Below are 12,040 nucleotides of genomic sequence, written 5' to 3'. Positions count from 1 at the left end.
TTTTATTTTAACACCTTGTATGATTGAAGTTTTGTCAAAAAAATCAAAGTTCTGTTCTTTTAAAGAAAATTAAATTCTGTTACTGAAATATGAGAATTATTCTGTAGCTGACAAGCTAAGAAAAATCAAAACTTTCTGCCAAGGTACGGCCCAGGCATCACTTCTAGGCATTTTAACCTCAGGTTTAATGAAATCTGCATTTAAATGAAAATACTGCCTCTCAGAGATCTATAGAAGGGGAGTAAATTAGAGAGTACTTTCATCAAAGTATCAAGGGAGAATTTCTGCAACTGCTTTTGATGCTAGAATGAGATGACAAGACCAGATTTCTATGTACAAAATAGGGGTTCTCACCGGAAGGGAAAGTGGTTTGAATAACCCAATTATCTCTGCAGGTCCAATTCAGAATTTAAAAAGGCGAAACAACCAACTTAACATATTCACATCTGACTGTTCTGACTTGAACTTCTATGCAGAACAGAGCTTGAAAAAGACAGGTCTTCTGCAATGGGAAATGGAATTTAATACTTAGTCATATCACAGTTTGGGGGGCTGTTTTTTTCTTTTCTTTCTTCCCCCAGCAGTGCAACTGGACTAGGTAGCTGCACTATTATTCAGAACACTGGACTGTATACATTTTAGAAAAAACTGCTGAAGAAATGCTAAAAAATAACACGAGGGTCCCAATGCCTTCTATCAGAGGTTTGATATCAGCAAATTTCTCCCTGTAATTTCCAGACTCACGAGTCCTCTGAAGGAAATTAACAGAAATGAAATCCATTTACTATTTTTGCAAACATATTCAGATCCATGAGGAGGTATACATGCTTCACAGTGGTAAGTGCTTTCCAGAGGGTGACTTGCATATGCTGACAGAGGATGTGAAGCCCAGAAGTAGTTTAATACAGGTAATTTGAAAAAGCACAAATTATCCTGAGAGCAGTTTTGCAATGATTTCACAATGAAAAGCCTTAGAAGAGGTATCTACACTTTTCTCTTAATTCACCTAATTTAGAAAAAGAAGTTATTTCAAAGAAAGAAATGGGATTAAAATATACAGTGACAATGCATCAAGGTGACTGATGAGCTAGAATAGAAGAAAACAAAGGCAGACTTTCAGCCAACTGGCCTTTTCTTTTTCCCAGTAGTCAATAAAAATCAATTACTGCTATACACATGTGATTTGATATTCACTTGTCACTAAATACTGGCAAAATCCAAAATCCAAATTAGAACGATCTACCATGATAGCTTAATATATTTTGAAGAATTTTCCACTGAGAGCCAGTAAAATATATGGCACACTTTAAACCCATACTTGGAACTGCCACAAGCTGCACCATCTTGATAGTTTTCTAGGTCACCAAAGCAATTACTATGTAAAATGATGACAGCAACCAAACCTGGCAATTTACAGGTTTAGTATCTCCAAACCCGTCTCAGCTGACAGAATGCTGCTTAAGATCTGAAAGATAAAAGGGACTTTTCCTGGGCAGCTCCTTGTTTGTGGCTGTGTTACAGCTGAAAACCGTCCTTGGAAACTCACTGTCAGCATTCACTGAAGTTGTAAGGTGATACTGAAGAGTACAGGCTCTTTCAAACAAGCTTCCTAAACCCTACAGTACACAAGGTTCCATTTGCCTTCTTTTCTTAAGTCCCATCTCTTTTGTATTTCCATCTTTCAGTGTCAACAGAAAGACACACAATGGCTCTGCCCGGACTGCTGATTAAAGGACGTGGCAGGCTTTAAATGCCCTCTGGGCAGGAATTTACACACATTTCCCTTTTCTTACATGAATGTTCTAATCAGTGGGTTATTTAACTAAACAAAACAAGCTTTTACTATGGATATAGCAGTTAGCTGAATGTAATAAATACGAACATAATAAATGGCAGACATCTGAAATTGCAGTGGACACAAAATAAACATGAAAAACTATGAAAATCTTAATTAAATTAATTAAATCAAAGTATCCAAAATTTCTTTATGTAACTGCAAGCTGAAGGGGTGGGAATATAATACATTTCTTCCTACTGGAGAATGGTCCCCTTTTCCTACTTGCTTCTTGACCTTGTAAATAAGATTTTAGCTACAATTTCAGCACAGAAAAGGAAGATAAACACTTTTGGAACAATAGGGAATGCCATATTCAGAAAAATCATGACTATATGTGATGCTTTTATTTGTAGTAGACTCATAGCCTGAATTCTTCAAATAGATACAAAACCTCTCAGAATTTCAGTAATGTATTACCTGTGATTATTACCAAGGCAGATACCAAACTCATGTCTCTTTTCTCTAAAAGCATGCATCATGGACCTCACGACACTCAATAAAAAGTAGAAATTGATAATTTCAAAAATACAGGAATTATTAAAAATACCAAGTTCAAAACTGAAAATCTGAATACTCTTCTCTATGAGTGTGATTAATATTAATAATGAAGAATGTTCTTTCTTACCAGCACTATGTGATCACATACTATGAAAAACTCTTATCTTTCTTATAAAAAAATAAAGGAAAACAAAGATGTCCAGCGTAAACAAATTTTCTATTTTCTTACTCATCTTAGAATGTTAAGCCATTAAGCTAAGATGTATTTAATACATATTCTGTTGCTTATTAAGTCTCAAGACAAAATGGTTTTCTGAAATGTACTGACTGATCCAGCCCACAGTCAATACTAATAATTCAGAACTTGTATGAAGGCAGCAAAAAATATTACAGAAGTTTTTTCTTATAACATTGGCTACTACAAATACATAAAGGCAGTAATCTTATTGAGTTTCTATAAAATTTAAATGAAATTTAAGATTTCCATATTTATCCTTCCCACTATGAAAAAAAAAATCAGTTTTCAGTGAGATACTTTGGATTTACTGAGATTAAGACTGCAGTTATTGCTATGTTTCTCTGTGAAAACAAAACAGAGAAAGAACTTATTATGCAAAAGGCAAAGCTTCTTTGTAAGTTGCTCCAACACTATAAAGTGAACAAGAGAGAATCATAAGCCTCCTACTTCCTGCTACAAGCACAAAGTGTGCTTCTTTGGCTTTAACTTTCATACATATTTAACACAGAATATACTAACTACAGCAAGATGTTTCTCCTCAGAAGAGAAGTCCAGAGCAGTAGTAGCATATGCCTCATAATAATAACTACAGAAATAGATACAGTAGCACAAACTGGAGAAGTGAAGTCAGTTCTCTGAAGAAATAAAAAACAAGTGTGAACCACATTAAAGAACTTTTTAGTGTGTTCTCTATCCATTTATTTCATTGCAAATAGAACCTTCCAGTCCTTAAAAGATATTCACGGCTGTCCTCTGCACCCTTTCTACACATTTTTAACATAAGCCACAGTCCAAACACATACTGCAAAAGGGTTACCTTGGCTCCATAGGGAAGTAAAATGACTACCTTATTATAATCACTATTTTTTCCTGTTTACACCACTCCAAAGTTTTTTGACCCTAAATTACTTGAGCATGTGCCCACTAGGGGTGTGTCTAGTCCCTGTTTTCATCTGACTCATTATTTTCACAGGGACAACACACTTTAGTAACTAATTTGAGCATTTCATAAAATGAAGTCTCCGAGAGCAACAGCAAGCTATGGTTTAAAAGCCTCTCTGATTCTCAAGTCAGTTTCCATCCCCATGCTGTCATTCCCTCAGCTGAGTCAGCACAACAGTGTGGATAATATCCAAATAAAAGCAGAAATCTGGCTTTTTAAGGAAAGTACCAACTCCAAACTAGCAACATCTTCCCATCTTTTTATTGCTATTACAGCATTGAGAGCAGTTGCACTGTGGGAGTAGGAATCAGCAATGGAAAACAAGAATGCTTTAGGATGCTATTTCAGTTGTAGACCTCAACTTAGAAAACCACAGCTTATTTATACCTAGGTTCCTATTAAAATTATAATTTCTGTGCATTAAATACCATAATGTGCTTCAGCTACACATGCCTATGTTTTGCAATCTTTGGTATTTTCCTAGATTTTAAGCATATGATCTGTTGATTACACAGATGACAGAGAGGGTAATGTCTGAACTGTTTTACACCTCTAATATTGGCAGTGTTCAGAAATCTCCTATAAAAGGACTCTTCTTACTACAGGAGCAAAAAACCTTTATGTGAACAGAAGACTGTCCTTATTGTTAATTGTGACTCCAATAGCATAATGGCTAGTACAAAGAAAAAATGAAACAAAATTAAATCTAAGAAAAAGATTTACATTGCTTTATGGTAGAGAAACCACTACAACTTACAATATTCTGGGAGTGTATTTGGGACTTCTGGGGGTTTGTTATGCAAATATCATAAGTATACTTGGAAACAAAAGGAACTTGAACTTTTTTATTCTGTATTGCATACAATAGAAAAATTAACTTTTCATTTCCAAATAAATGTTAAAAAACATATATGCGTTTAAAGTATTCTGAATTGTTTAGGATGTTCTGACATTTTTTTAACAAAACATGGGACACACTTTGAAGGTGCATTTGTAAATAATTATGAAGTTATTTCAAATAACTTCTTACATAATAACTTTCAAATAACTTTCAAAAGTTTATTATAATAAACTTACCTGTGAGCTGGAATTCTACGATCACCAGCAACTAACACCACATCACACAGCTGATTGTGTCTAAGATAATTCTCCATCTTTTTAAAAGTTTGTTCAGCATGGTTAAGAGCCTGAAAAAATTCATCTGAGGTACAGGGCTCCATTGTTTGACAAGATGATAAGGTGTGACTGCTGTTGGAGGTTCTGCTGAAGACAATAACAGAAATCTTAGTTCATACAACATTCAGGTGAAATTTTATCTACAAAGGACAAAATAAAAATCACATGTGATTTTAAAGTTGATACGCATGATTTGTTTTAATACATATTCCTTTGCTATTTTATGTTTCTTCATATTTTCTTTCTCTCTCCAAAACAATCTAGACCCTTGTGGAAAATCTATAATCATTTCATGTTGTACTCTTCAACTAAGTGAGACAAAGAGATCAGCCCAGCAATTGTATTTGTAGTGCTGTCAGATGGTTAAAGAAGAGCATCCACCAAGGCCCTGCAACACAAAAAAGTAATGGAAGGATGGCAGTAAGGAACCAAACCCCTCTCTGCCACTTATGTTTCACACTTAACCTAAGGTGGCCAGAACAAAACTCAGCTAGTAAAACCATATGGGCATGCAGGGAAAAACCCACAAACACATTGATACACCACCACTTCTACTGCCCTCCTTATGTCTGATATGACATCTAGCCCATCAGAGTCAACAGAAGTGAAAAGCAAGGGTAGATGGGGAGAAAAATTATTCCCATCTGTATACACAAACACAGAAGATTGGGAAAAACCAGGAATAGAGAAAATGTAAAAGGAATGCATGGCCCTAGGAGAAAAAGGAAATGAATCCTAATGATGTACACTGTGGAAAGCATGTTTTCCTCCTCACAGTTCTTTAACTGACCACTGCTTAGTTTTCAACAATGCAGGCAACTTTTAAAATACTCTGGATCTACCATAACATTTGGAAGGATATGGTTTCACAATATCCGCATCCCAACCCCTGCTTCCACAAAGATGTCATGAACTGAGCAGCATGCCTGGAGCTAAATCCACCATGAAACTTATCTCACTCCTTGGTGTAGGATACTCATTTCAAGACAGAGCTCCTCAAAACCAAAGCCTAAATTTTCAACAGAAGATTTTCTGTAAAGGGGGACTTTGTGGTTTGGTCTTGGGTTTTATCATATGTTTTGGTTTTAGCGATATGTTTTAGTTTTGGAGGTTTTTTTGCACGTACCCAGATAGCTAAAAAAGCCAAGCAGTTTGGTATTTAATTCAGAGCTAAATCTAATAATGGATCAGAAATTAGATACCTGCCTAACTTTATGTTAAATATTCTTGCTGAAGCTGTGATTAGCCATTTATTTATGCGTTAACTTCTTCCCCGCTCCCTGTAGCCCAGGAGTCACTTGTTCTGCTCCACCACCGGCCCTCTAAGAGACCAGAACAAGTATTCTTTGTGGCCATTTTGGAAACTGAATCAGGGCTCATACAAAGACGTAACCATGTAACCATGGATAACATTATATTGGCCAGCTGGGTGGCATCCTCAAGGGAATGAGCAAGAAGTACTCAGTGAAAGCAACTCTTTAACCAGCAGCCCTGAAAAACAAAACCAGAAGTGGAACGGGTAGGTCGCTGGTCAATGCCCAAATACTTAGGAAATGATTCCGTATCTCCGTATCACAATTTAGCACGTTATCAATTGGGTTAATATGTTGTGGCTTTTTCTAGTTTGTTTGAACTATATATTAACCCATATTCCTCAAAGTTACTCCATTAATAACAATTTTTAAAAATTACATGCTCTCAGAATTTTATTTACATTACAACCTTACAAAGTGTTTTGCAGATAGAAAGGAAGAACTTGCAATGGAAAAAGCTTTTCATGCCAGCACTTGCGGGATCACAACTTCACTGGAGCTATTGCCAGTTTCAAAACTGCAAGTTTTCCACACTGAACTCAGTCATCACTCTCATTCAATAAAGAAAAATAATTGCAATGCTGTCTGTTCTCCAGTATCCACAATAAAACATTTTCAGGACACCACAGAGTCAAGCCTAGTTCTCCCTCTCATCTAAAGATGTTCAATCCCACACCTGACCTCGAGCTAGTAACTTACAAACCATTTTCCATAATGAAGGAACAGGAGAAAGAAAGACTGAAGTTCAGTGGTCCATAAAGAGAACATGAAAGAGGCACTCTAATAGTTACAGTATTTGCAAAAATTAAAAAAAAAAAAAAAAGGAAAAAGAATGCTTAAAAGGCTGTTACCCTGTGACTCGCTATGAAAAATTTAAATGCCCCTCCTTCCACAAACTGTTTTATGAATATTGTTCAACTTCTATTTGCCACAGCAATGACAACCTGAGAGAATTACAGAAGTACTTACACCCTCAAAGGTCAGTGAGACTGAGGTGAAAAAAAAGAAATATCAAAGGATTCTGTAGCTTGAAAACTCAGGGTGAGGAGGCAGGCTTAGATTGGAAGTTACAACATACTAATTGCAAGACTGAACATACAGAGCAATACTGCAGAGCTGGTACCATGTGGTACATTCAGACTTCGTCTTTAAGTAATTACAGACATCTTACTAAACTGTTCAAGGTCAGCACACAGCTGAAGAATTCTGGAATCCTGCTTGTATTTAATGTTCAAATATAAATACACATCCTCTATCATATTTTAATACATTTCCCCACTTCAATCTACAATAAAGTAATTCCAGAATTTTAGTGCACACATGGATGAAATGAACAGATACAACATTCTGCGCACTAGGTACGCTCTAGGTATTTTTAGCTTTATCTCCACCATGCCTTCAAGGTCTGTAGATTGCTGCTAAGGCACCACCAAAAAAAGTTAAGAAAAACAAATCTAATGCTAATAGGCTTGCACTTTCTGTACAAGAGTCTGCAGAGCTGTTGGTGAATTCTTAAAAGTGTATGAATCCAAAAGGATAATCATTGCCTCAGGGATGCAGGGCAGTTAATAAACAGCAGCAATAGAGGAAATCTAGGAGATGAAAATCTGCAGAAGAATTCAAAACTACCTATCCCAGTAAACAACCATTCGAGCTAATGCTGGTTACAAATGACACACAGGAGTATGATGTGAACAGTATTACAGCTGACTAGCTGTGATTCTTGAATCTGAATGATCTGTTTGCATCTCAGACACAACCTTGGTCAAGGACCTGGTACTAAACTTGGAATTGAACTCTATATAACACCAAATTAATCTGACAGCAGCTCTCCTCCAAATGAATCACATAATGATCTAAATGATGTCACTGTGGCAAAGACCTTATCTAAATGCTTTTCTCCTTGTGCTATATGACCAGGCAAAGAAGGGAGGACTGATACAAACACAGCAGCAGAGCTGCTTCTGTTACTTCATGTTATTAGGGCCCCTAACTGGGCAGTAAGTTACAGAGGAGCATAGAGGAAAGGTAACTATAGCTTCTACAAAAGGTTTTTTAAAAAGACTTTCATGCACATGATTTACTTGTAAAGAAGGCAACAATGTTTTCATATGGGAAAAAAAGCTCTTTGTAAACTACATAACAAAAGTGTTGGTATGGGGTTTTTTCCTTCAAGTCAACATATAAGAAGCCATATTTTAGACTGCATAGAAAAAACATTTAATTAAGTCCTTAATATCAGAGAAACTCCAGGTGTTAGGCAGAATTGTGTAGTCTGTCCAAGAGCTTATACATTTTTAACAAATGACGTGAACAAAACACGGCATAAGTGCAGTCTCCCCATAAGACAGAGATACGGATAACAATAGAAAGTAAGCTCCTACACTGCCATTAGTTGCATAATTAATTCTACTGACACAGAACTCAAAACTTATCTAAATTATTTAAAGCATGTAAGTAAACATTAGCATGAATTAGAAGACAGTAACAGAAATACAAAACCCTCTAGATGCTATACATAATTAAGCACATAATTTAAAAGATACTTCCAATTTACTAAGTTCAAATACTTTGTGCATTTTCTCTAGTATATAACTAGAGAAAATTTTCTGCAACAGAAAAAAACCCCAAACCAAGACTTCTTAAAACCTCCTAAATATGTATCTGCAGTTCTCCAATTCAACAAAGTAACAAATTACTTTTACCATATGCACATTATTCTCTTACAATTAAGACCAAATATTGTACTATTTTCAATCTACACATTTATCTTTTAAAATTACATGTTTATTTTCCTACAGTGATTGCCTTGCTATGAAGAGAATATCCTAACTGGGATAATGCTGCATGTAAAAATTTCCCATCAGAAATATATGTTGCTGAAATGGAAGATGATGTTATACCTGTATCATATCCAATAACATAGCTATTTAAAAATTTACATCTGAATGTCATTTAAAATGGGATCTCTTCAGAGGTGTGTTAGTTACAGCTACATAGTTGTTGCAGCACAGTGGGACTGCTGTTATGATACAGCAGTATGTAGGATTTCCTTTCCCAGTAATTCTAGTATTTTGACATGGGGTGATAAAAGCAAATACACTATGTTCACTTTTAAGCAATTTTACTCTCCTTCCTTTCCTTGAATCTTTAAAGGTCATATATACAATAAACAGTTCATGTTTATATTATGGACTACTTTGCCTTTCCACTAAATTGATTCTTCTCCTAAGGAATGAAAAACACTCAACTGCTATAAGAAAATTGATCTGTCCTTAATAGCCTTTATTAAACAGTGTATCCTTTTAAGTAGCCACACTTTCTGAAATGCCACATCAGTGTAAAGCTGTCTTAAAAGCAAGAAAGCAAACATAACATTTTCTGAAATGGTAAGCAATTATGCACTACATGAGCTATAAAGTAGGAAAAATACTTTCAGTGAAAGACTGACTGACATACAGTAAATGAAATAAAAGAATTTAACTATATATTTAACTAAGATATTTCACAATAAAGGTTATTAACTTGCCTAATTTACAATAACTGGTAAACAACTTCAATTCAAGAACAAGTTTTACAGTTTCATCTTTAGTAACGATGTGTAAGAAAAGAACACCAAAACATCTTTACAGATGCAACAGAAACATTTTTTCTTTTTCTGCCAGATGCACAGTTCAATTCAACCAAATAGGTTACTGGAATCACTTTAAAGCACAAATTGATTGACTTTCAATTGATGTAATTTTTTTCTTTGATTTATAGTCTTAAGTATTTTTTACAGCTCATTCTCTGTCTTCTATAGATATACATGGAAGCATGAGGTCACAATGAGAAGAGGTTTACATTTGCATAATCTTCTCCTAACTGACATAACTAAACAATCAGTATCACTTCAAAATAATGTAGAAAGCATTCTGTAACATTGCCATGTAATGGGCAGTACCTTGTTCATAGCAGCAGTGTACTAGTACACTGTTTAAAACACGAGTGCATCCATGTTTGCACTTTATTTATGCCCACTGTCTGCCTTCAAAAGGTCCTAGTAAACACACAGAACCTGATTATAATTAATATTCTGTTTCTGATGCACAGCTGCTGCTAGGTTTCTGAAGCATTTGAGTTCAGAACAAAGGCTAGCCTACATATGCATACTAACTACAAACATGAAATGAAAACACGTTTTTCACAATAGGAAAGTAATAATTAACCTGCATGAGCTGCTGTCCAATTCATTTTCTTCTTCACTTGCTCTATCATCTGTTTCTTGTCTGTCAAGCCAACGTGCACCTCCACAGTCTTCTGCTGAGAATTCAAATGCAGGGATTTCTGAGGTGGATGCCATTGGCCAAAGAGGTGAATTCTGGAAATCCTGTTGGCTGGACCTTCTGTAACCAACTGATGTTAAAGGTAAGTTACCCGAGTCTAAAAACTTCCTGCCAGCAGTTGTTACATTTTGTCCTCTATTCCAGAAGTCTCCCTGATGGTTTTCAATTGCAGAGTTCGGGGCTGATGCCTGATGACCAAACCACCTCCATCTGATTTTTAAAATCTGCTTCACGTCAAACTCTTTACGAGAATCAGACATTCTTAGTGAAAGCCAGCGATCGTCTAGGCAACAGGGTAAGAAACAGCACACATAAAAGAAGATTTGTGCACCCAACCAAGACAAGAGAAACACATGCTCTGCCTGTCTGTGGCAAGCAGATTTTCTACAGAAGGAGGGGAAAAAGCATTGCAATCACACAAAAAAGGCTTCTTTAACGGTATGTCATTTGAATATAAACAGAAGGCAACAGACAGTGAAAAATGCTGACATAAAAGAGGAGGTGAAACAATCATCTCCATCAGGAAAAATGCTAATCACTTCACCCTAAAAGCTCTGAGGCTGTTTCTGTTGCTGCCTCTGACCATTAGGTTTCAAAAACACTAAACAATATTCATTAAAGCCCTTTCAAGCCCTTTCAATACCACCCCCTTTTTTTAAACCACAAATGACAGCAAACTACAATTTCTATACTGCCTCTTACAATCTGTTTATTATTCTGTTAACTCTTGCTACTACAGAGGAGAAAAAAGTGCAAAGATGAAATTAAATTCCTTCTATGCTGCTAAAAAATAAATTTACAGAGAAGAATCAAAGCTAACTCGAAGATAACTGATTATGCTGGGGAGAAACTGAACTGTAAATAATTCTTTTTCCCATTACAGGACATGAACGAACTTAAAAAGGACAAGAACAGCCTCGGAAGGCTCAAGGGACTAGTAGTGGAGGCTATAAAGCCTTTCATCTTGATGTGCTTTGATTCAAATCTAGGTCTGCAGTAACCAAAAAATTCTATGTGAAATGAGCTAATAGTTTCCATTCACTTATACATCACTAAAACAGAAAGCAAGAAAAAACCAATCACTGCAAGACACCAGACAAACCCCTGCAAAATAAACAATGTAAGATGACTGCTCAAAATGCTTCTTTCTAATCATATACTGTTCCACATCACATTAGGAGTACTGTGATGGAACAGTGAAAAAGAGAGATGCAAACTCTTGAGACAGAACTCCCTCTAGGACTGGTAATTTATGTAACATCTTAAAATGTCTAGCAAAAGTTTTTACTCAAATGAGGAACAGCCATTCCTATGAATGGCCTAGAAAGCCTATTACTACACTGATATTCTCTGATATTATATACATTTATTCACAAAATGCACAATGACCAATTTACAGTTCCCAAGAAAACCACCCTATTTCCTCTCTGACACATGAAGCTAGTTAGGTATAAAATGCTGAGATTAATTTCAGCCACATGCAAATTTTAATAACAATTTTAGAACAAAAAAGAGGCACTAGATTCTATCAGTCCTTGATACAGAGATCTATGTTTTCAAACCTTACAACTCAGTCTGTTCAACTCTCCAGGATATATATGCAACAAACACACAAGTGCTTATTTATTGCCCTACAGTTTTCATCAAAAGTGAAAGCCACCCTCTCTCAGATGAACATGATGAACTCCAAAACGTGGCATGTTGTAATTA

The 12,040-nt window shown here is 35.7% G+C and overlaps 1 protein-coding gene across 1 annotated transcript in view; it reads right to left on the bottom strand.

Annotated features, from left to right (window-relative positions):
• The window catches only part of KLHL5 (kelch like family member 5), a 42,095-nt gene extending 31,481 nt beyond the window's left edge, over nt 1–10,614 (bottom strand). Inside the window, exons 1-2 of the mRNA XM_005415456.2 lie at nt 10,214–10,614; nt 4,594–4,776 (exon numbers count right to left, since the gene is read on the bottom strand). Coding sequence (XP_005415513.1) covers nt 4,594–4,776; nt 10,214–10,590 — 560 coding nt within the window. The 5' untranslated portion in view covers nt 10,591–10,614. The remainder of the gene's footprint in view (nt 1–4,593; nt 4,777–10,213) is intronic.
• Between the last annotated feature and the right edge of the window lie 1,426 nt (nt 10,615–12,040).

This window comes from Geospiza fortis, unplaced genomic scaffold (genome assembly GCF_000277835.1).
Source record: "Geospiza fortis unplaced genomic scaffold, GeoFor_1.0 scaffold40, whole genome shotgun sequence".
NCBI lineage: Eukaryota > Metazoa > Chordata > Aves > Passeriformes > Thraupidae > Geospiza > Geospiza fortis.
Note: the sequence above shows the minus strand (reverse complement) of the source record. Positions and strands in the feature narration are given on the sequence as shown.